At 53.8% G+C, this 21,970-nt stretch overlaps 1 protein-coding gene across 1 annotated transcript in view; it reads left to right on the forward strand.

Annotated features, from left to right (window-relative positions):
- The first annotated feature begins 1,041 nt into the window (after positions 1–1,041).
- Positions 1,042–21,970, forward strand: part of LTBP2 (latent transforming growth factor beta binding protein 2) — a 110,858-nt gene continuing 89,929 nt past the window's right edge. Inside the window, exons 1-2 of the mRNA XM_068964247.1 lie at positions 1,042–1,517; positions 8,199–8,269. Of these exons, the coding sequence (XP_068820348.1) occupies positions 1,042–1,517; positions 8,199–8,269 (547 nt within the window). The remainder of the gene's footprint in view (positions 1,518–8,198; positions 8,270–21,970) is intronic.

Genomic DNA, 21,970 nt, shown 5'->3' on the forward strand with positions numbered 1-21,970 from the left:
GAGGACACTTCTTGCGGGATCCGCCGCCATCACCGCCTCGGGCTTGTAGGCTCGACCCTGACGCAGCAGGAAGGGAATTAAGATCAAGGAGCGAGGGCGGCCGGCAGCGGCAGGTCTGGACAAGCCGCGGGACGGACGAGGACGCGGCCAGGTCCACCAGAGGGCGCCCGCCTCCAGACGACCCTCCCGCGCGCTTCCCGCGTCCCGCCGCGGCGGAGACAGGCGAGCTGCCCCGCGCTGCCCCGGCTCCAGCCGCAGCCCCGGGCCGAAGCCCCCCAGGGGCTCGGGCGGGAAGCGACGGGTCCGGAGACCGTCCTTAGGGTCTGATCTCTGGCATGCCCTTCTTGGTACCTCTCCCGACCTCCTTCAGACCTTCGAGGCTGCAGCCTTAGTCTTCCAACCGTGGAGTTTGTCCTTGAGGTCAGGGGCGGGAGATCAGTTCTGGACAGGTCAGCAGTGCAGCTTGCCCAGGACAGCAGAAAGGTGGCTCGGGTGCCCCTGTCCCGACAGTTGTCATCTCGCCTGCCATCTCTCGCTCGGGTCGGCCCTGCGCCGCCCCCAGCTCCTCACGGGTTAACCCCCCTCGCCGCCCGCTCGCTTCCCGGTGCCAAAGTGGGTGTTGCTGGAATTCCTCTCTCCCTCTCCCGTAATAAGGGGGCTGAACTGTCCCTCCGAGGAGGGGGCATGGTGTGGATAAAAGAGACGAAAAATCAGGGGGAGGTTTCCAAAAATAAAACCCTCCAGTTCTCCTTCCGAAGGCTACAACGACCGGGAGAAGGCGCGAAGGTGCAACAGCGGTGCGCGCCCAGCTGGAGACGCAGCGCGGCCTCCGGGCTCGGTGCGCGCAGCCCCCGGCCGCTCCCGCCGCCTGGCTCCGGCTCCAGGGAGAGCCTAGCCCGCAGTCTGACTCGGGGCCCCCTAGACGGGAAGAGGCGGGCCACCGGCAGGGTACCGGAGCGCAGCCAGCGAGCGACGGGCGCACCTACTGTGAGCCCCGGGGGCCGTTCCCCGCGCGCGCAGCTCTCCAGGCGCCCCGGCGCCATGAAGCCCCCAACCACCGCCCGCTGCCCTGGGCGTGTCCTGCGGAACCCCTGGAGGAGCTTCTGGCCGCTCATCCTGGCTCTCTTCGTGGGCATGGGTCAGGCTCAGAGGGACCCGGTGGGAAGATACGAGTCGGCTGGAAGAGACGCGAGTCGGCTGCGGCGCCCCGGGGGCAGCCCCGTAGCGGCTACAGCCAAGGTGTACAGTCTGTTCCGGGAGCAAGACGCGCCCGTCCGGGATTCGCCGCCCGCGGAGCTGGTCCAGCCTAGCTGGGGGAGCCCCAGGAGGTCCACCGAGGCGGAAGCCAGGAGGCCGCCCCGCGTGCAGCAGCCGCGGCGAGTCCAGCCACCTGCGCAGACTTGGAGAAGCCGACCCTCGGGCCAGCAGCAGTCCGCACCCCGGGCCCGGGCCGCGCCGGCTCTCCCGCGTCTCGGGACAGTGCAGCGGCCGCGGGCTGCGCGAGGGCGCCTTACGGGGTGAGCGCTGGAGAAGGAAGGGTGGGGGCTTGAGGGAGAGAGGGTCGGACTCCCGAACACTCGTTCGTGGAGGGATGGGATGTGTAGACGAGAGGACAGGGCGGGGGCTCTGCCTGTCTCCCTCTGTCCTCAGTACTGCGGGAAACAGACCGAGGTCCTGAAGGTGGGGCTCGATCTGACTCGCTTTCAAAGAGTAGAGAGGAAAGAGAAACACCGTCCACACCCTTTCGTACCAGCTCTCGCCCAGATCCGACGTTAAATCCTTGACCAAGGCGGCAGTGCATTCGCCCGCGCTCCTCCCGTCAGCCTTAACCAGTGTTTGCTGACGCCCGCTGCCCGCAGCGGTGCGGGGATCCGAAGGGGATCGCGGAGAGGGCATCGGAGTGGGTGTTCCAGGCGCTTGAGAACCGGGAGAAGCTGAGCGGCCTTAGTGCGCGGTGGGTGGAGGATGTCGGGGCTGGGGGTGGGGGCTCCAGAGCGCGAGGGGTGATGCATCTCCAGGAACGAGGCTTCGACGCCTGCTCGTGGGGACAAAGCTGTGCGCTGGGGCACAGGCCGGCCTGGGTCCGCGGATGGCTGGACGAGGAAGTGGGCGTGGACTCGGGGCACTTCGGGCAGGAAACCTGTCCGCGGTTGTGGCTGTGACACTGTGGGTCCATGGCGGAGTGGGTCTGTGTGTGCGCCTGTGCAGCTAGGTGTCAGCACGACTTTGCAGGACTAGGTCTCCCCTCAACCCTGCCATTTAGTCCCCCCACCAACCCCGCTCCCGATGCAACACCCGCTGCCTGCCGAGGGCGCCCTCGCGGCGTAGGGGACGCTCCCCAGCCATCCCCACCCCCAGATGAGGATTCTCACGGCTGCGGGGCGCTGGGCCTGGCCAGAGTGGGACAGGTGTCTACAGAATGGAGGGCGAGCGAGCCGGGGCAGTACGGGTGCCCGGTATGGGGCACCATCGGGGAGGCTGAGAAGGAACCTGGCGGCCCTTCTGGGCCTGAGGCCCGATTTGCCAGTTGGGTTCAGTCCCCCGGAGCATAGCATGAAGGGCGCTGCACCCCAGGGCTACTCCTGAGGCTCTTCTTACTGCCTCTCCACTCCCTATTTTCTTTGGCTGCAGTGCTCTTCTCCGATATTTCAGCAGGATTCTCTCCCTTCATTCAAATCTCTGTTTAGAGAGGCCCCACCCTCTCTCTCTTCACCCTGCTTTATGTTTCTTCACAGCACTAATTCCCATCTGACATATTAGGTTCCTGCTTTCATGGTCTGGCCTCCCAGGGCGCACTAATGTCAGCGCTAGGAAAAGAGAGGCTTTGTATTCTGCATTGCTGGGTCACCAGTGCCTAGAACAGTGCTCGGGTTTAAATGCAGCTTGCTAAGTACCTGTTGAGTGGGTGAAGGAATGTCTCGCTGCCCATGCAAGGCCTGGCTTAAGGCAGACGCAGAGGAGACCTGGGCACTGCCAAGTAGCTTACACAGAGGATCAGTCAGCGAGTGGTAATGGCTGTGCAAGTGAACACGTGCTTCCTAAGAGCAGATGTGCCAAGCTAGGGACAGGGGATGCGGCCCAAGACAAAGACATTGCTCCTGCCAGGAGAGCAGCTCAATTATGTCAAGTCAAATTGGAGAAATGAACACATATGCACCGGCCAACATGCTTTCTAGTACCAGAAGCTTCCTGTTAAAGCATAAAGGAAAGGATGATTGGGGCTGAGGTGCTCAAAGGGAAAAGAAGCCCTGTGAGCTCCAGCTCCTGGGGTTCATGTGGGGAAGAAGGGAGGGGGGTGTAGTAGGAGTAGGACCCCGAGATGTTGCACTGCCCGAGGACAGGAGCTTTTTTTTTTTTTTTAACTGTGGGCAGTGGCCTAGGGGCAGGTCTGTACCTTGGTGTCGGGGAGCCACAGGGCTGAGGCTGGAGGCATAGATTTGGGCCAGATCATGGAGAGAGCTTACCCTGTCAGCATTCTAGTAGGAGTTGGGGGGAGGAGGAATAGTGGAGTGGAGGTGGGAGGGTGCACTGTTAGCAGCCGTGAAAGGAGGTGGTGATGAGCAAAGCAGACTGTTGCCAGGATACGGCTGGTAGATGTGCACAGGTGTGTAAGTGCCTGGGCTGGATGCCACCCACAAGCACCTGCCAAACACAGGTGCACACATCACCCAGCACGTGCTGGGTTTGACTCCTCCTCTAAGTTATTTTCTGTAGCTTTGATGAAGGGTGGGTTCCGCAGGCACTCCAGCTAGCCACTCCAAGGTAACCTGAGAGGGACTGAGTGGCAATCTTCCATCGACTTCTTCTCCCTAAGTCCATTCTGACTAATGGCTTATAGCCAGGCTGACCTCTCTGGCAATTGCCTTGAGAATTGCTCAGGGCCAACCAGGTAGTGCTAGAGTTAAAGAACCTGCCTGCCAATGCAGGAGGCCTCAGAGACATGGTTTTGATCCTTGGGTCGGGAAGATTCCCCTGGAGGAGGGCACCTTGGAGAATCCCAGTATTCTTGCCTGGAGAATTCCATGAACAGAGGAGCCTTGCGGGCTACAGTCAGTCCATGGGGTAGAATGGACTGAAGGGACTAAGCTTGCATGCATGCAAGGACGAAGTGCCACCTGCTGATAAATCTTGGAATTGCATCACTACTACTGGGGATCATTCATGCAACAAATATTTGGAAGGTCTCCTGTATGCCAGGTACTCTGCTGGACCATGGGGATACAGCAGTGGCCAAGACAGCCTCTGTCTTTGTGGAACTTGCCATGTAGTGGGGATTTATTACACACAATGAAGATTTTAAGTGTGTGCCAGGCATAGCGCTAGGTGTCTGGGACACAGAGTAACCAGAGCCGAAACAATTCCTGCATTATTGAAATTCACAGTCCACAGGGGAGTTTTTAAGCCATTGTTTCCCAGTATTCAGTGTTTATTAAGCTTAGCTTCACAGCATACCACTTTCATAATATTTTCCTCTTTTTTTTCTTGTTCTATTATTTTCTTTGAATTTATAAACTGTTAAACATAACAGGATTTTGTGTTTTATTTATTTTCAAGTGTTTTATATTATGGAGTATTATACAAGCCTATAAACCTACAAAAGGTATTGGAAATAATACAACTAACAATCCAATTTTTTCAAACTTTAATATTTTGGCATAGTTTGCTTCTGATTTTTTTAGTTGAAATATCTTCTGCAAGTTTATCTCCCCTCTCCCCAGATGTTAACCACTACCTTGAATTTACTAATGATGCCAACCTATGTTTTTATACCATTGCTACAGATGTATGCATCCATAACATACATAACATTGTTTTGCATATTTTAGATAAGTGATACCATGCTGCCTTATTCTTCTACAATTTGCTTTCTCCGCATTAGATTTTTGAGATTTAACTAAGTTAGTATAATCAGCCCAGGCTTATTCATTTTAACTGTTGGATATTCTGCCATTGTCTGAATATACCACAGTTTATTTATCCATCCTTCTGTTTTTGGACAGTTAGAGGAGTTACATATTTTGGTATTACAAACAGTGCATGACTCATTTTTCTAAATAAATAAATCCATTTGCAAGGACACTTTGTATCACTATCCTAAGTTGAAGATAGTACCACTTATCATAAAGAGAAGGTAACTGTAGGAAAATTGAAGTGAAAACAAAATGTTCTCCAAGTCTAGTCAGATACCATTATCGTAGGAAGTTCAGCCCTGTGGTGAGTTCTCCCTATTGGAAAGGGAGATTGGCAAGCGTTGGGGGGAGAGGACTTGGCACAAAGACCCAACTTCGGACAGAGATTTTTCCTCACTGATCTAATCAGACTAGAAACATCACTAAAAAGGGAATCACTTTCTCCCTGTGTGATTCAGCATTGCTGCAAGTTCTGAGTATGGAAACCTCAAATCCCCTTTTCTACCCTCGGTGTTGTTCATTCACCTTTTAGGAAACACTGGATCCAGTGAAACAAAGAGGTATTAAAGGTGCAACACATGCCAGGCCCTGTGTTAGACTTTAGGGGCACAAAGAGGAATAAGAAAGACCCCTTAAGGTACTCGACACATATACCAGCAGCCTGAGACGATCAGCACCACGTGGTGTGGAGGCTGGAGAACAGGGAAGGCTGGGTAGACGTCAGGGGAGGGTCTACCCAAAGGAGGTGACGTTTGATCTGGAGCGTGCCAAGGATTTCAGTTAGCAAAGAAGAGAGGGAAGGCCATCTAGGCAGAGAGAGCAGCTTAAGCAAAGGCATCAAACGGTGCCCAAGTGTAGTGCGGTGGGGGGACAGCAAACTCTTGGCTTGGCTTTGGTTGTGGGTGGTCATGGAGATAAGGGAGGGGTGATGGGGGCAGTTAGACCGTACAGACAGGTGGGGTCAGGTTGGCTTTGTAGAGGCCAGTGGAGAGCCTGGCGGCGGCTGTAACAAAAGACGAGAATGACCAGATTTGTTCCAGGTGGAACAGCAGCTGTCCTAGGCTGTTAGCCAGATGTGTTCCCCGGGGTTGGGCAGTGATGCTGGATATCGGGCTAATGTTTGTGGAGCAGTGCCGCCCCAAAGGCTGGGCTTATAAAAATCTCTGAGCGGCATCTTCCAGAGAGCCAGAACCCCTGAGTCATTTGCCCCAGCTAGTCAGTCTCATTTGCTCTCTCCAGCTAACCGGAGCCCACTGAACAGTCATCCCCCATCAGGCACCTCCCGGAGCTGGCACCCAAGGTTCTGGCTAGTCTCCTGGATCTCTCTGGAAGGCCCTGTTAGCTGAGCGTGGCTCCCTTGCTTGGCAGCTTTGATCCTGACCAGTTCTCCCAGTGGCCCTGGCGGCCTTGAAGGCTCTACCCTGGGCAGGCAGGGCAGGCTGAGCCGCTGCCCTCCTACAGTCAGCTCTGTGGCCATCCTGAGGGTATCTAGGGTGACAGCAGGCTCAGGGGGCCTCCTGGAGCTGGGCTCCACGCCACGACCTCTCAGCTGGGCAGACTCCTCAGTCTGCGCTCTCTGGGCTCCTGCGGATGCTAGACTTTAGAAAACTCCCAGGGCTTGCTGCCTGTTTTTCCTCTCAAAGACCTCCCAGGCCTCTCAGAGGCCTTGTCACCACCACCAGGGATAATGACTTACAAACGGGTGGGTTGTTCCCCCTCCCACCAGGGCACACAACACAGAAGCCATGGATAGGAGGACCAGCCCTTTCTGCAGAACCCAGTGACTGACTGGGGCCCTGGTGGGGAGCAGGCCTTCAGGGAACCAGTGAACTGCTGAGGGAAGCGGTCCAGGGAGGCTTCGAAGTGGCCGAGATGGCACAGCCCTCGGCCGAGAGGACATTCTGCGAGCTCCCTGGGAGGCAGCTCCCCACAATTTTAGGCCAAAGGGCCAGAAATGGGCCTCAGCGTTTTCAAACGCCAAGGATTTATTTTGAATGTTTCATAAGGTTTCAAAAACCACACCAGCTTTGGGGTCGACACAAACGTCAACCAAACTCTTAAGTGGAACCAGATGCCCCCATGCTGGCCACAGAGTTCACAGGAATGGCCTCCTGGTCAGCCCTTCATCCTGACTCTTGGACTCCATACCTCTGCCGCCCTGCTTACCCTGCGTTTCAGTGAGTGCTCGGTAGACAATTTCTAATGGAAACCATGGGATATGTGAGGCCAGAGCCCAGCCCAGTCTGAGCTGGGGAGGCAAGACCCCAGAGGTCTTCTCCAAGAAGAGCCCTCTGGGAAAGTCACCCGGGTCTGGGCATGTGGATCTGTAGACTGACAGTCAGGATGGGTGAAAGCTACTGGTGCTGTAGGGCTCCGCTGGAAACCAGAGGGCAGAGTTTGGGTGAACTGGGTGAATGACCCTGGTGGCAGCTGCTGGTCAGCGTCTCCTGTGGGGTCAGTGTCCTTGTGCTGGGGGAAGAGACTATCCCCCCTTCAAGTAAGTTCCATCTGCCTGCCCAAATAAAAAGTGTACTCGCCATGCAGAGCGGCTTACCCCGAGTCCCCAGCCCCATTGTCCCACCAGGCTCCCACCTCCTCAGACCCTCTTAAAGGACATTCCGGAGCCTGGCTCTTTCCATCACTCTCCCAGTTGCTTGGTCTCACCCTGTACCAGTCTGCCCGAGGGCTGAGGCTCCTCCCAGTGTGCATTCGTTGGCAGGGGATACAGATGTAGGTCCTTAAGGCTGTTGTGTGTGTGTGTGTCTTCCAGCTTCCCTTGGATTATCAGCATTTGTTGGCAAGGGCCATGGTGATTATTTTTTGGTGAGAGGCCACGTGGACTTGGAGCATGACTTCGAGCTGGGTCAACCTAGGTTGGAGTCTGGCTCTGACTCTTCTTGTTTAGTCTTGGCAAGGGACTGAGCCACTCTCAACTAGCTTTTTGGTCGTCTTCGTGATCCCCGTGCCAGTGGAGTGCCTTCTCATGTCAGGGGCCCTATATTCCTATCTTGCTGAATCCTCCCAATGACCCCATGAGGCAGGTATTATTATCTGCCTTGTACAGATGATGAGAGTGATGCTTCCCAAGGTCATGCCACCAGTGGCAGAATCAGGATTCTGTCTTAGTGCCCACCCCTGGGCCGTGTGGCCTCCCTCGAGAAGGGGGACAGTGCTCAGCCTGGCAGAGTTCCCCCAGGCCCTGCCTATAAAGGGCAGGACCATCAGACAAGCTCTGTGAATAATTCTGCTCTGAGCATCCCACACTGACCCGTCTTGGTGGCCCCACAGGAGGAATGTCTGCGGGGGACAGTGCTGCCCAGGATGGACAACGGCAAATAGCACCAACCACTGTATCAAACGTGAGTGCCTCCACTCCATCTACCCTCTCTCTCTCTCTCTCTCTCCACTGAGCTGGGCCGGGCGTGGCATCTCTAGAACCTGGAGCACGTGTCTTCCCCAATCTACCTCCTGAGCAGGCAGCCCCTCTCCAGCGGGAAGCAGTGGAAGGGAGAAGATGAAAAAGTGCCTCCAGGGAATTCCTTGGTAGTCCAGTAGTTAGGACTCTGTGCTTTCACTGCTGAAGGCCCGGTTTCAATCCTTGGTTGGGGAGCTAAGCTCCCACAAGCTGCATGGCAAAAAAAAAAAGCCTCCCGATGACTGAACTGAAAATGACTTCTCAGATAAATCCCCACTCGTGTTTATAAAGCTTCCTGTATGCCTCTTCTGATGCCCCGCTGTGTTGGGGCTCACCCCTAGCTTGCCCTGGGGTCTGCAAAACACACCTGGCCCCAGAGCCTCTGCATCACACCTTCCGTGGGAAGAGGGCACTCACAGTGCGTGCTATGGGGATCCACCTCTGCTCTGGCCCCTGGCAGGCATTCTACCAGCATGGGCAGATGAGTCTCTGCTGCTGTGTCTGCAGCAGTCTTCCTTTGGACCTCTCCCAAGCCTGGCAGCTGGCCCAGATCAGAAAAAACACTGCCTGCCCGCCTGCACCTTTGCTACCAGCAGCACGGCTACCGTCACTACCCCCGGCACCGTTGCTCCTCCTACTGCCTCTAGTACCATCATTACAGCCACAGCTGCTGCTGCTGCTCCTACTGCTGTTACTGTACCACCACCACCACCGCTGATACTGCAACAATGACGATGACTGCTGCCAGCTAACAGCTGGGGCCTTACTGTATACCCGGCACTGTGCTAAGCTCTTAACATACATCATCTTACTTGAGTCTCTCAATCCTGCAAGAGTATTTACTGCTCATCGCAGTTACAGCCTGGGACACTGAGGCTCAGGTTGGTTAAGATACGTGCCCGAGGAGACAGTACTCTGAGTCTGGCTCAGGAGGCAGACTCTAGGCAGCCTGACCCAGAACCCTGTACTGCTACCTGTGGGGCTTTGCTTTCTCCCAATACTAACTGAGTTTAGGGCCTTCTGGACTCTGGGAGCCCCACAGGTGATGACTGGACAGTTTCAGAGAGCTTGGATCTTCCTCCGTCACACCCTGGGGCCTCTCTCGAGCCTTCATCAGCACCACACGCCCCCACTCCAGACTTTGTGGCATTACGAGGAGCTCTGCCCAGCTATTCCTCCAGGATCCAATTCTACCCTCTGCCCTAAGCCTGGCTGCAAAGCCCTAGTCTCACCAGCACCCCTTCCCATCCAATGACAAGCCCTAGGCCCTTTCCAGTGTGAGAGTTTCACAGCTAGTGGTCCAGCGGGGTGATGAAACCTATGGTGTTCCTTTCCCTGATGGATGCCTTCATTTCTGGCCTCCTGATGTCTTCTGAGATGGGGATAGACAGGGATGCAATGGGATTGTTTCCGTTCCTACGGGGCCGGCTCGCCAAGCTTCCAGTTCTGCCTCTGACCTCATGGCCTTGACCCTCTCCCAGTCTGATGATGAAGCCTGGGCAGAATCTTCAGAGAAAGAGAAAGGATCTCCAGAGAAAGAAGACAAAACTCCAAACTCAGAAACGAACAGCAATGCAGATTTCTACCTGAAAATTCTTTCCTTTTGGGGGAACCGGAATTAGTGGGGCTTGTAGAAGCTAGGTACTCAGTGACTAGGGGCACAGTTGGGGGACGGACCCTTCTTCATAATTTGAAAGATAAGGACTGTGTGCCTCAGATGACTTGCTCAAGGTCACACAGCTCCTTAGTAGAAGATCTGGGACCTGAAATTGGTGACTCCCCTGGGCAGAGAAGCCAAGGATGTGGGTAGCCCAGTAAGTTTACAATCAGGAGAAGCTCTGGGGCTGGGGGCTGGACACTAGTATGTTATTAAAGTTCCGTAGGTGATTCTAGCCAGGGCTGAAGACTGCTAAGCAGAGTTTGGGGTCAATCATGGGAAGATCTGCTTTGGGGAGCCCTACTCAAAATTGAAGGTTCTCACGAATCCTCTGTTGCTGGTGTTCACTCGCTTACTTCTGTCTGACTCTTGGTGACCCCATGGACTGCAGCACATCAGGCTTCCCTGTCCTTCACCAACTCCCGGACCTTGCTCAAATTCATGTCCATTGAGTCGCTGGTATCATCCAACCATCTCATCCTCTGTCGCCCCCTTCTCCTGCCCTCAGTCTTTCCCAGCATCAGGGTCTTTTCCAATGAGTCGGTTCTTTGCACCAGGTAGCCAAAGTATTGGAGCTTCAGCTTCAGCTTCAGTCCTTCCAATGAATATTAAGAACTGAACTGATTTCCTTTAGGATTGACTGGTTTGATCTCCTTGTAGTCCAAGGGACTGTCAGGAGTCTTCTCCAGCACCACAGTTCAAAAGTATCAGTTCTTTGGCACTCGGCCTTCTTTATGGTCCAACTCTCACATCCATACATGACTACTGGAAAAACCATGGCTTTGACAGCATGGACCTTTATCAACAAAATGATGTCTCTGCTTTTTAATATGCTGTCTAGGTTTGTCATAGCTTTCCTTCCAAGGAGCAAACATCTCTTAATTTAAAGGCTGCAGTCACCATCTGCAGCAATTTTGGAGCCCAAGAAAATAAAATTTGTCACTTCTACTTTTTCCCCTTCTATTTGCCATTAAGTGATGGGGCTGGATACCATCTTAGTTTTTTTGAAAGTTGAGTTTTGAGCCAGCTTTTTCACTCTCCTCTGGGATCTTATTAAAGTGCAGACTGTGACTCAGCAGGTCTGGGGAGAGGCTGGAGAATCTGTTTCTAACAAGTTCCTAGGGGACGCTGATGCTGCTGGTCCACGGACCATACTTTGAGTAGCAAGCCCTGGCGGGGGGCGGCCTCTGGAGGCCTGGGGAGGGATTTGGGGCTAGAGATGAGGAGGAGGGCTCGTAAGTTCTAGGGAGCTTAGCAGAGAGTGTTGCTGAGGTTTGAAGTTGAGGAGGCTGGCTTCAGAGTGGGTGGCCTTCTCCCTAGCTGCCTGAGGGTCTGGGCACAAGCCTCACTCAGGCCTGAAGGCTCTCGATTTCCTGACTTGCTCATGACTTCCCAGCATCATTTTCTGCCAATCTGGAGTTTCAACACTGGAAACTCGAGGTTGGATGAGTCTGCTGATTGTCAGAACTGACGTGTGTGTGCACCCTTGAGCCCTGAGCAGGGGGCGGCTGCTCCGGTGTGCCGTCAGTACCCACTCCACCCTGGGGGTCCTCAGCCCTGTTATTTCTCTCCCCGGTCTTCTGCTGCCCCTCTAGGTGTCTCTGGGACTCTGGCATGCAGGCTGGCAGCGCTCTGGGAGGACTTTGCCAGTGGGTGTTAGCCTCTCCCACTGGAAGTTGACTTGCCCACTGAAGGTCTGTGTACTAATTAGCTGGGCCCAGTGCTGTTTGCTTGTTGCTATTTTGCTGCTAATGAGCCTAATGAGAACCACGTGGATGGCAGGGTGTTAGCCCTGGATGGCTGGTCCGAAGCTCTGTCAAGTATGGGCTCTTGCTACCACGCCCTGTCAGCTGGCAATCCTGCTTCCCCTGAGTGGTGTGCGTCTCCCTATCCCCTCCCCATGCTCTACTCCCCTGGCTGGAGCCAAGGCTGCCAGTACTGGGAAGTGCTCATGACTCTGGCCTAGCGGTTTCACAGATGTGGGGTGACTCTCCTGGTCTGGCAAGGTTGGGGGTGACAGGGAGGGGTGTGGGACATTCCCCCAACTTCCAAGTCTAGTCTCAGAAGGGTACAGGGAGTCAATCCATCCTCTGGTCTCTTCCAGATACCTGTGGGTCCAGCCCACTGCCCACACACAGGGAGTGATGGCCTTTGTGCCCTGGGTCTCCCCCGACCCCCAGCTTCCCTCCTCTCATGGAATCCTCGGTTGCCGTAACATACCAGCCATCTCCCTGGCAGCCTCTCTCTTTATTTCTGTCTGGTCCCTGGGCCTTGGGGAGCCACAGTGTCTGCAGGTGTCTGTTGCTGGAAGCCCAGCTGCTCTCTGCAGCCTGGCGGGGTCTGGAGCTGGGCCCTCGCCGCCTCCTCTGGTCTCGCTCTCCTCCTTCCCTTCTGTGGCTTTGCCAGCCCTGCCACACAATTTATGTGTTTATGTATTTGTGCAGGCAGCTTGCTGGGGCCTGCCGGCCCACTCGGCTAAGGCGAAGGACTGCAGGGTGTGGGGAGGCTGGATCCTGTTTAGAATTAGGGCTTTTGGAAGACTGTCCAGTCTTCCCAGACTGACTCACCCCAATACACACACAGCCTTTGCGGGGACTTCTAAAGGCTCATCCTGGGGAAGAGGATTTGAAGAATTCTCTGGCTTCTCCTTTTATCTCAGCCTAGATGCACAGGGGCCGGGGCTGTTCTGGGGAAGGCAGAAGGCTCTCGGGGAAGGGGCTAGGAGGATTACTGCCCCCATGTCCCCACCAGGAATAAGGCATAGAGTGAGAAAATGTACTTTAGATTTCAGTGCCAGATTCAAGGAGTCATGGCTTTGAATCCCAGCTCTGTGTCCTCAAGCAAGTGCCTGGCCTTCTCCCAGTCCCAGAGCCTCACCCAGTGAGTATAACACCCAGTAAATGAGGATAACAGTCTCTATAGAGCTGCTTCTAATAATAGTAACACACTCAAGATCTTACCAAGGGTCGGAACTTGATTACTAATTTTTAACCCTGAAAACAACCCTCCTGTAAACCAGATTTGACCTTTATCCCCATTTACAGATGAGGTTAACTCTTTGTCCAAGTCATGCAGCTGGGAATCGGCAGAGCCTGGGTGTGAATTTAGGTAGCCTGGTCCAGAGGACAGGGCTTGACACCACGCTCCTGGGAAACGAGTGAGTGCATACAGAGAGCCTAGCATGGGGTAACTTTGGCTGTGATCTTAATCTCAATCCAGGAGGCTATGCTGCCTGCCTGGGTTTAAATGCCAGCTCCATAGCTTAGGTGCAGGACCCTGGGCAAGATGTTTAAGCTCTCTGTGCCTCAATTTCTTTTTCCATAAAATATGACTAATACTTGTCCCTGCCTCACAGAATTCTAAGGAACAAAGAGATAGCTTAGGGCAAATGTTTAGTTCAAAGCCTGGCATGTTCTGGGTGTTCTATACATGTCTGGCCTTGATGGTGAGAGCAGGGACTGTATCTCCTGGCCCCTGGGCCTGCAGCACAGTGCAAGCGTTCATTGGATACAAGGTGCAAGGCTCACCAACAATGTGCTGAGCAACACAGGGCCTTTCCCAGGCCTGTGCAGAGAGGTCTCTTCCTGTTGCTCTGGGCTCATCAGCCTTTTCATAAAACTCCCCATGGTGCTCAGGAGACCCTGGAATGGCCTGGGCACTTGTTCTTGTCCCAAGCCTCTCTACTTGTGGGGCCGTTACATCTCAGTGCTGTAAGGATCCCCATCCCTTCTGATCTGAGCTTCTCCTGGATTTCCCTGAAGGAGCTCTTCTGGCCCCCCCAGCCCAGCCCTGCAAATGACCCCACCCCAAAGGCCAAGACTGTGGCCAGATGGGGAAGAGCCCCAACTTTGGAGCCAGACTCTCTGAGTTCAAACTCTTGCTCCATCACTTACTTGCACGGAGATCTCAGACATGTTGCTGGACTGCTCTAGGCCTCAGTTTGTCCATTTGTCAAATGAGGGTCAGACTGGTACCAGTGGTTGTTGTGAGACTCTTTAGAGGAGATACTTGTAAAGAAATTGGCCCCAGGATCTCATAATGGTAAGCGCTGAGCAAATGTTAGGGAAAAGGGTCAGGGCACTTGTGAGATTTGCAGGTTAATTACTGATTGTTTAGGAACCAGCAGGAGCTAGAGGCTCAAGCCTACCTATGGCTCATCTCTAGGTGGATTGTCTGATGAGATTCAGTAGTTGGTGGGAGTGGTAGAAAGGAAAGTGGAAGGTGTTAAGGGGGGTTATCACACAACTGCAGTGGAGACCCAGCTAACACAAATGGTACAGTCCTAGCAAGAAACATTGCCCATCTGTACCCGCTCCATGTGGGGGTATCTTAGATCTTCCTGTTGAGCAGGTGTGTGCCCTCAAGTCTTTTTGCTCAAAGGAGTATATAGGAGATGCTCTTACCCAGGGCCTTCTCTGGAGGCTCAGATGGTAAAGAATATGCTTGCAATGCGAGAGACACAGAAGTTGCAGGTTCGATCCCTGGGTTGGGAAGATCCCTTGGAGAAGAGAATTGCAACCCACTCCAATATTCTTGCCTGAAGAATTCCTTGGACAGAGGAGCCTGATGGGTTACAGTCCATGGGGTCACAGAGTCAGACATGACTGAGCAACTAACACACACATGCACACACACACGCACGGATGTACACACATGCGTGCACACATACACAGAATTCTGTGGACAGAGGAGCCTGGTGGGTTACAGTCCTTGGATCACAAAGAGCTGGACACGGCTGAGGGACTAACACTTTTACTTTCATTTCCCCAGGGGGTCCTGAAGCCAGGGCTATGTCCTGTCAATGCCAGTGGGGTGCCTGCTTGGTACATGTGTATTAAAGGACTGAGTGGGTGAATTACTTGGGTGACCTGAGAGTTTCCTTCTGCCATCCCCAGCTGCCTCTTCTCATCTCCTCGGCTTTGCCTTTCCTACTCAACATCTTAATGTTGGGCTACCTTTAACTTTCTCCAGATCTTCCAAATCCTCCTCCCAGAGAGGGGGGACCGTGTGGAGCAAATCCAGCATTAATGCCCCCCCATTTATTGAGTGCCAGTAGGCACTGTGCCAGACAATTAAAACACAATAATAAGAGTGGCAGTACTCGCTCTGTGCCAGGGACCACACTAAACCCTTCAGCACCCCCGCCCTGCGAGCGGCCACCACGTTGATCTCTGCCGGCTCCTCCCATGTCCCTTGGCTGCTTCTTCTGCTCTGCCCAGCAACTAAACACTGGACTGAGCTCTGGGCCCTCTTCCTTCCTTTTTCACTGCACCGTCCTGGAGTGATCTAATGCATTCCCACGGATGTGAGCATTGTCTCTGGGCTGATGAGGCCCAGATTTATGTGCGTCTTCAGCCAGACCTCTCCACCGACCTCCAGACTCCTTTCGTCCTGCCGCCTCCTCGACATCTTGGTGCTCTTGATGCCTCCAGACAAGCCCCCATCCCAGCTTTACCAAAGCGAACTCATGGTTTCCCTCCCTCTGAGCCAATGTCCCTGACCAGGTCTTACCCACCCTGTTAAAAGGCAACCTGTCTATCCGAATGCTCACGTTGCCCTCTTGGGGACCATTTAGGACACCTTCCTCTTGCTCAGGTTTTTGTCCAGTCCTTCACCGAGCCCTGTGTGCTTCACTTCCTGAATCTCTTGGGAGCCTCTCTGCTTCTCACTCTCCCACCCCCCACCCCCTAACCAATGCTTCTGCAGTCTGTGGTCCCAGGCAATAGCACGTCCTCCTAGGTGACCGCTGCAGCTGGCTGACTGCTCCTACTGTCCCCCTTACCCTCCGGTTCCATTTTGTAAATTCGATAATCACACGTGCATGTGTGTTAAGTCGCTTCAGTCTTGTCTGACTCTTCGAGACCCTATGGACACTAGTCCGCCAGGCTCCTCTGTCCATGGGATTCTCCAGGCGAGAATACTGGGGTGGGTTGCCATTTCCTTCTCCAGGGCATCTTCCTGACCCAGGGATGGAACCCGCATCTCTTATGTCTCCTGCATTGGCAGGCATGTTCTTTACCGCTGGCGCCACCTGGGAAGTCCAGATATTCACACATCGCTAGTCAAACCTTCCTGCAGCAGTGTGTCCAGCCTTGTGTGTCAGCCCCTCCCTCACCAAATCTAGTCTGGGTTCCTGGGATGTGCCACCTCCAGGCTGTTCCACGAGATTTCTCTCGTCTCTGTAGGTGGCTGCCTCCTCATCCTCCTTCCTGTCACTGTTTCCAGCTCCCCCAGCCACTCTGGAGAGTTGCCCCCAGCAGCCTTGTTTTTCTGGATCTCAGCCCCTCGACTGTTTCCTCCATCCTTCTTCATATCCCAACGTCGCTTCCTCTGCTTGTTTATTTACTCGTTTTATGAGTCTTGCTGAGCTGGAGACTCTGTTGAAGAAAAGGACCTCTTTCTCTCCAAAAAGAAAAGGACGGTAAACTCTTGTTTACTGTCCTAGGCAAAGAGTAAATGTTGGATGCATGACTGTTTTCTAGAGAAAACGATACTGGCAGAGGTGATGAAACTTGCCTGAGGTCACCAGGTTGGAATTCAAATGCAGGTCTCTTTGACTGTAAGGCTGCCCTCTCCTCCACATGTCTGCCCTGGCCTTGGCTGAGTTATAAGTGGGAATGGTGTACTCCTTCCCTCTCGACCTTCGTGGGTCCTGGGCATGGAGCTAGTGTGTCTGCAGAAAGGTTTGGAAGGCTCCATGTCGGCCACAGACCTGTCCTCCGTGTCCGAGAGCGGCTCCCCTGGAAAAGACAGGGTCCCTGGGCATGTCCCCGAGGAGGGCTGCTTCAGGATTCCATCCCATCTCCAGGGGCCCTCTTTAAATCCTTGCCTCCTCTAGACAGAGCCCTCGAGGCTGTGAAGTGGGTGGACAGGTGAGCTTCTGCTTTAGGGCAGGAGTTTCCGGCGAACCCGGGCCTCAGCCCCAGGCCCCCGAGTCCTACCCAGTGGTCCCTTCCTCATGCCTGCTGGAGCTAATGGGAACTGAGGCTGCTCTCTGCCCCAGCCCCTGGCCCCCCAACTGGCCCAGCATCTCGGCATTTGTTAATGCAATTAGCAGGGCGGTCCATGCCGAGGGGCTGGGGGCCAAGGTCTGACTCACACCTCCCCTTCCTCCCCTCCGACCGCCAAACGGTAGAGGCCCACTCGGCCTGCCAGACGACGACGTCTGCAGAGCGTGCGCGAGGGGCCAAGAACGGCATCTTTCTCTCATTAGAGGCTTTTATGTGAACACAACTGCTATTTTGGAGCCGGGCGCTTGGCTGGCCCCTGAGCCCCAGGGCTGCTTCCAGCCCTCCTGAGCTGCCGACCCAGCCCAGCTGTGGTGGGAGCAGCCGAGTCCTTGAGGACCTGACTTCTCCCACAGCCTGGCAGTTCGGGGCCAAGTCGGGATCTGGTGGGGTGGGGGACACAGCCCCTGGGCAGAGTTTGAGTGTGGAGAGGACGAGTCCTCCATGGATTCTAAGAGTGTATGAAGGCCAGTGAGGGGTTTCCTGGACCCGGGGACGGTGGGGGGCTCTGACATCAGGGTCCCCTTTCTTTGGGAACCAGAGGTCAAGGCTGTGGAGAAACAGCTCAGGGTCATAGTTACACCCCTCCCCCAGTGAAGTGAATTCCGAAGGCAAACTGAGGCTCCAGGTAGGGGTCTAAGGTGGGGTGCGAGGGAAGCGCAGTCCTGAGGGTGGTAGGAGACTGTCCTGCCTGCAAAGACCCCCAGGTATGGAAGAGACAGGGCCCTGTCCTGAGGGAGGGACCGGGTACTCGGGTACTAGTGTTCCACTGAGGCAGAGTTTAGGAAAGATGGCGGTTTAATCTGAGGGGCTGCTGAAGAGCCTCGGGTGTGGGGGTGCTGGGCCCAGAGCCTAATCTGGAAGCTAGATTTATCTCCCAGACAAGACAGCGTGTGGGGGGCTTGGAGGCCTCGGAGGAGGGTGCGGGGTTAAGCCATCCACCCTGAAGTCAGTGCCTCACCTAACGGATAACTGATGGAGGGAGAAGGCATCTCTAAGTCCCAGGAGAGAGAGCGGATGACAAGAGGCTTACATGAAGAGGGTGGGAGGTGGCGAGGAGGCCGGCTGTGTTCAACACCTGAGAAGCAGCCCTATCTCTGCACCACAGTGCGTGTTACATCTCTGCAACCAGGGCCCACAGTGTCATTGCCTTTTCCTGGGAAAAAGTCATGGCAGGGAAATCCAGGAGCCCTCTTGCTTCCATCCCTGGGGGTGTGGGGTTTTTTTTTTTTCTTTTTTTAAAGCTTTCTTTTTATTTTTAAAAGCTTTGCAAAATGCTGTCCAATACAACTTCCTGTGGAAACTTTCTGTGGAAATGCTCTGTATCCTGCCATCTAACATGGTAGCCGTGAGCCTCTTTTAGCTGTTGAACCCTTGACATGTGGCTAGTGCAACTGAATTTTAAATTTTATTTAATCAGTTTCACTGTTAGTAGCCCTGTATTGCTCATGGCTACAGGCTTCCCTGGTGGCTCAGAAGGTAAAGAACCTGCCTGCAATGCAGGAGACGCAGGTTCGATCCCTGGGTTGGGAAGATCCCCTGGAGGAGGGTATGGCAATCCACTCCAGTATCCCTGCTCGGAGAATCCCCAGGGGGAGACTTGCCTGATGGGCTACAGTCCATGGGGTTGTAAGAGCCAGACGTGACTAAGCAGAGCACAGCACGGCTCATGGCTACAGCATTAGACACGGGACAGTGCAGCCTCAGAAAGTGCAGAGCACGACCACGTCCCTGATTTCTGCTGAGGCTCACACAACTCTTTGAGGCAGCAATCGTCAGACCCATTTGATGGACAAGACAACTGAGGCACAGGTTGAGGCATCTCAGTGAGATAAGACGTGCCCAAGGACACACAGGTGGGGTGTGGCTGAGCGAGGGGTCAAACCAGATCTTCCTGACTCAACCCAAGGTCCTTCTGCCACCAAGTCACTCTTCACGGAGGCTCTGAGCAGAGGGCAGAAGCAGCATGCCTGGTGGGAGCTCTTTCCAGACTCTCCCCTGCCCCAAGCCTGCCCATTCTGGATTGGGTCTCCTCCCAAACGGAGGGGTTTTGTGTGGAAAATCTGAGCAAACCTCTTTTCGACTGTACTGGATCTGAGTGAAGGTGGGAGGGGGCACAGCCAGGAGTTGGGGGAGGGGGCGCGGTGGAGAGAACGATACTTTCTATTTCTTACTTTCAAAGCAGTTTTGGGAGTTTTCTTTTTATTCCCTCTCTTTTGGCATCCTGCTAACTTCACAGAGCTGAACTCCCAAAGCTGAAACTTTCCACATGTCCAATCCTCAGTGAGAAAGAGAGTGCCAGGAATGTGGACAAGCCAGGGTTCAGGAGCCTAAATTATGAATGGCTAATGGCTGGCATTGGTGAGTGGGCATGGGAATCCAGGAGCAGGATCACCTCCAGGTTCTGAGGATGCTGGTCCCTGACAGGGAGGGGCTGGATGTGTCTTCGATGGCTAGACATGGCATCGTGGCATCATGCTTGATAACCTGTCACCAATAATCAACAAAGACTCTTTAAAGCCATATACCCGCTCTGGGTTGATTTCTCAAGTAGAAGGCATGACCTCTGCTCTTGTAGGAAAATGGGAGGAATGAGGATCCAACCGTGAAACGTGAAGACGGCCCAGCCTGCCACGCTGGGAATTTTCTCTCTTAAACTTCCCACAATGCCGCATGAAACTGCCTCTCTGGGGGTGCCGTGGCATTTCCTTTTTCGCTTTATGCAATCCCCCCTGCCATGGGCGATTCTGCAATGGCTGAGCACTAGATACTTCAGTTTTGAAATCTGTGCTCGTTTGACTTAGGAATGTTTTTCACGGTCTCCTTTAAACAAAAGGCACATGACCACTATGGCCCCCTCCTCCCCCAAGGGTTCCAAACCTTTGCATTTCACGCACCAGTAAATATCCAAAAACATCTTATGTACCAAAGTACAGTAGCCAGCTTTTCATTTTGCCAAGTGAGGATATTAGAAACACCATTTGCCATCACCTTTAACCACTTCAATGACGATCTGAACACCAGAAAAGGAGGTAAGATATAATCTTAAAATAAAAGACACTTAATTTTCTTTTTTATTGGAGTGTAGTTACTTTACAGTGTTATGTTAGTTTCTGCTGTGCAGCAAAGTGAATCAGCTATCTGTATACATCTCTCCCCGCTTTTTTGGATTTCTTTCCCATTTAAGTCATCACAGAGCGCTGAGTACATAGCTCCCTGAGCTGTATAGCAGGTTCTTACTACTTATTTATTTTATACATAGTATCAATCGTGTATATACGTCAACCTCAATCTCCCAGTTCATCCCGCCGCCCACTTTCCCTTTTGGTATCTATAGGTTTGTCCTCTGCATCTGAAAGACACTTTTTCAATGGGGAAGAAAATAGCGTTATAAGAAACACAAGAAACTGTTTTGTTTTTATTGTTTTATGGCAGGTCGGTAAAAACTGACCTCAGACTGTTCCCCTTCACGGACAGGCACTTGGAGCCATCATTTGGGACCAATTGGGGGTGGTTTTGCGGGGAGAGAGGAGGGAGGAGAGGAGTTTATGCTCCAATCCCATAATGCAGATGCTCAGCTCCGAGCAAAACACTGTAGTGAGGGAATCACTACCTGCTGAGACTTGAGAAGACAACGAAGAGAAGGATGCAAATGAAGTTGGTGAGACCTGGCTCACAACCTCTGAAATCATAGCACTTGTTTCAGGAGGACCTTTCTTAGCCGACCTGGCCTCTGTGCTGTTTCAGAAATGACTGGTCCAGAAAGGTTATCTTTCCAAATGGGTTTTTTCTGCCAACACGTCTGGCTGGTTTGGAAGCCTTTTAGAACTTTTATCAACCACAATATTCCATGCATACATACATGCCAGTTTTATAGTTTCCCCCAGCTACCCACTTACCGTGAGCTGTTTGTTCATCACACCAACCAAAGTTTGCCAAGCCTGGTCCTCGCTGAAGACCTAACTGCCTGGTGGCAAGGGGCTTCCGTGGTTTTGAGACCACCATGGGGCCGAGCTTCCTCTACACAGAGAGCAGTCTCGTTGTCTTTGTATCCCTGGCACCCGATCTGACCCAGAGAGGGTGCTCACTAAATGTCTGTGGATGTATTGGTGAATGAGGCAGAACCAGGGACAGGTGAGTCACAGGGAAGCACAGGCTCAAACTGCAGGATGTGGGGTGTTGGATTTTTAGAGAGTGAAAGATCTTGTTGTTAAAGTCAAGGACGGGCCATCCTTGCAGCCCAGGAGGGGAAGGACAGAAGCTAGACTGGATTTGAAAGGCTCTCTTAAGGGCAAAAACCACCCACGCGGAGGTGGAATGGAACCGGAGACTGGGAAGGGCTGTGTGACCTTTCCCTCCCCCCTGCCAGGCTTGGCCAGCAGAGAGGTGTGGGTGGATCTGAGGGGCTAGGAGTAATGTAGCATCTGTGGTCCATATGGGAAACCACTCAAGCCCTCCCTTTCTACTCGATCCCCAAGATAAACCAGAGCTGACACCTGTCCTGCGCAAACCTGCTTCCGCAATGTTCGCTGGTCCTGGTTTGGCCCCAGGCAGCCTGTGTCTTTGGTGGTGGTGGTGATGAGGGCTTGGCGGGTGGTCAGGTTGGGGCTCGCTCCACTTGGGCAGGTGGAGGGGCAGCCAGGTGATAGGCCAAAATCCTGGTAAGGTGGCAGTTTGTGTTTGGAGAAGTGCTCAGGGTTACAATTCTCTCGCACAGCCTGCTTACCTGGAGGTCTGGGGCCTACCAGGAACAGATGCCCAGGCACTGAGGAAAATGCTCTTGCCTTAGGATCTAGCTCATGCTTGGGATCCTGCAGTGAGACCTGATATTCCCTTACTTGCTCCTGAGTAGGCAAGCTGCCCTTGGCTTACACTATGCCCAGTCTATTCACCCTTTGTGCCTCTGGTCAGCATCACCACCTCCAGGAAGCCTTCCCTGACTTTCACTTCTTGCCTCAGACTGGGTTAGAGGCTCTGGTCA

Source organism: Capricornis sumatraensis, chromosome 2, assembly GCF_032405125.1.
Source record: "Capricornis sumatraensis isolate serow.1 chromosome 2, serow.2, whole genome shotgun sequence".
In the NCBI taxonomy this organism is placed as follows: domain Eukaryota; kingdom Metazoa; phylum Chordata; class Mammalia; order Artiodactyla; family Bovidae; genus Capricornis; species Capricornis sumatraensis.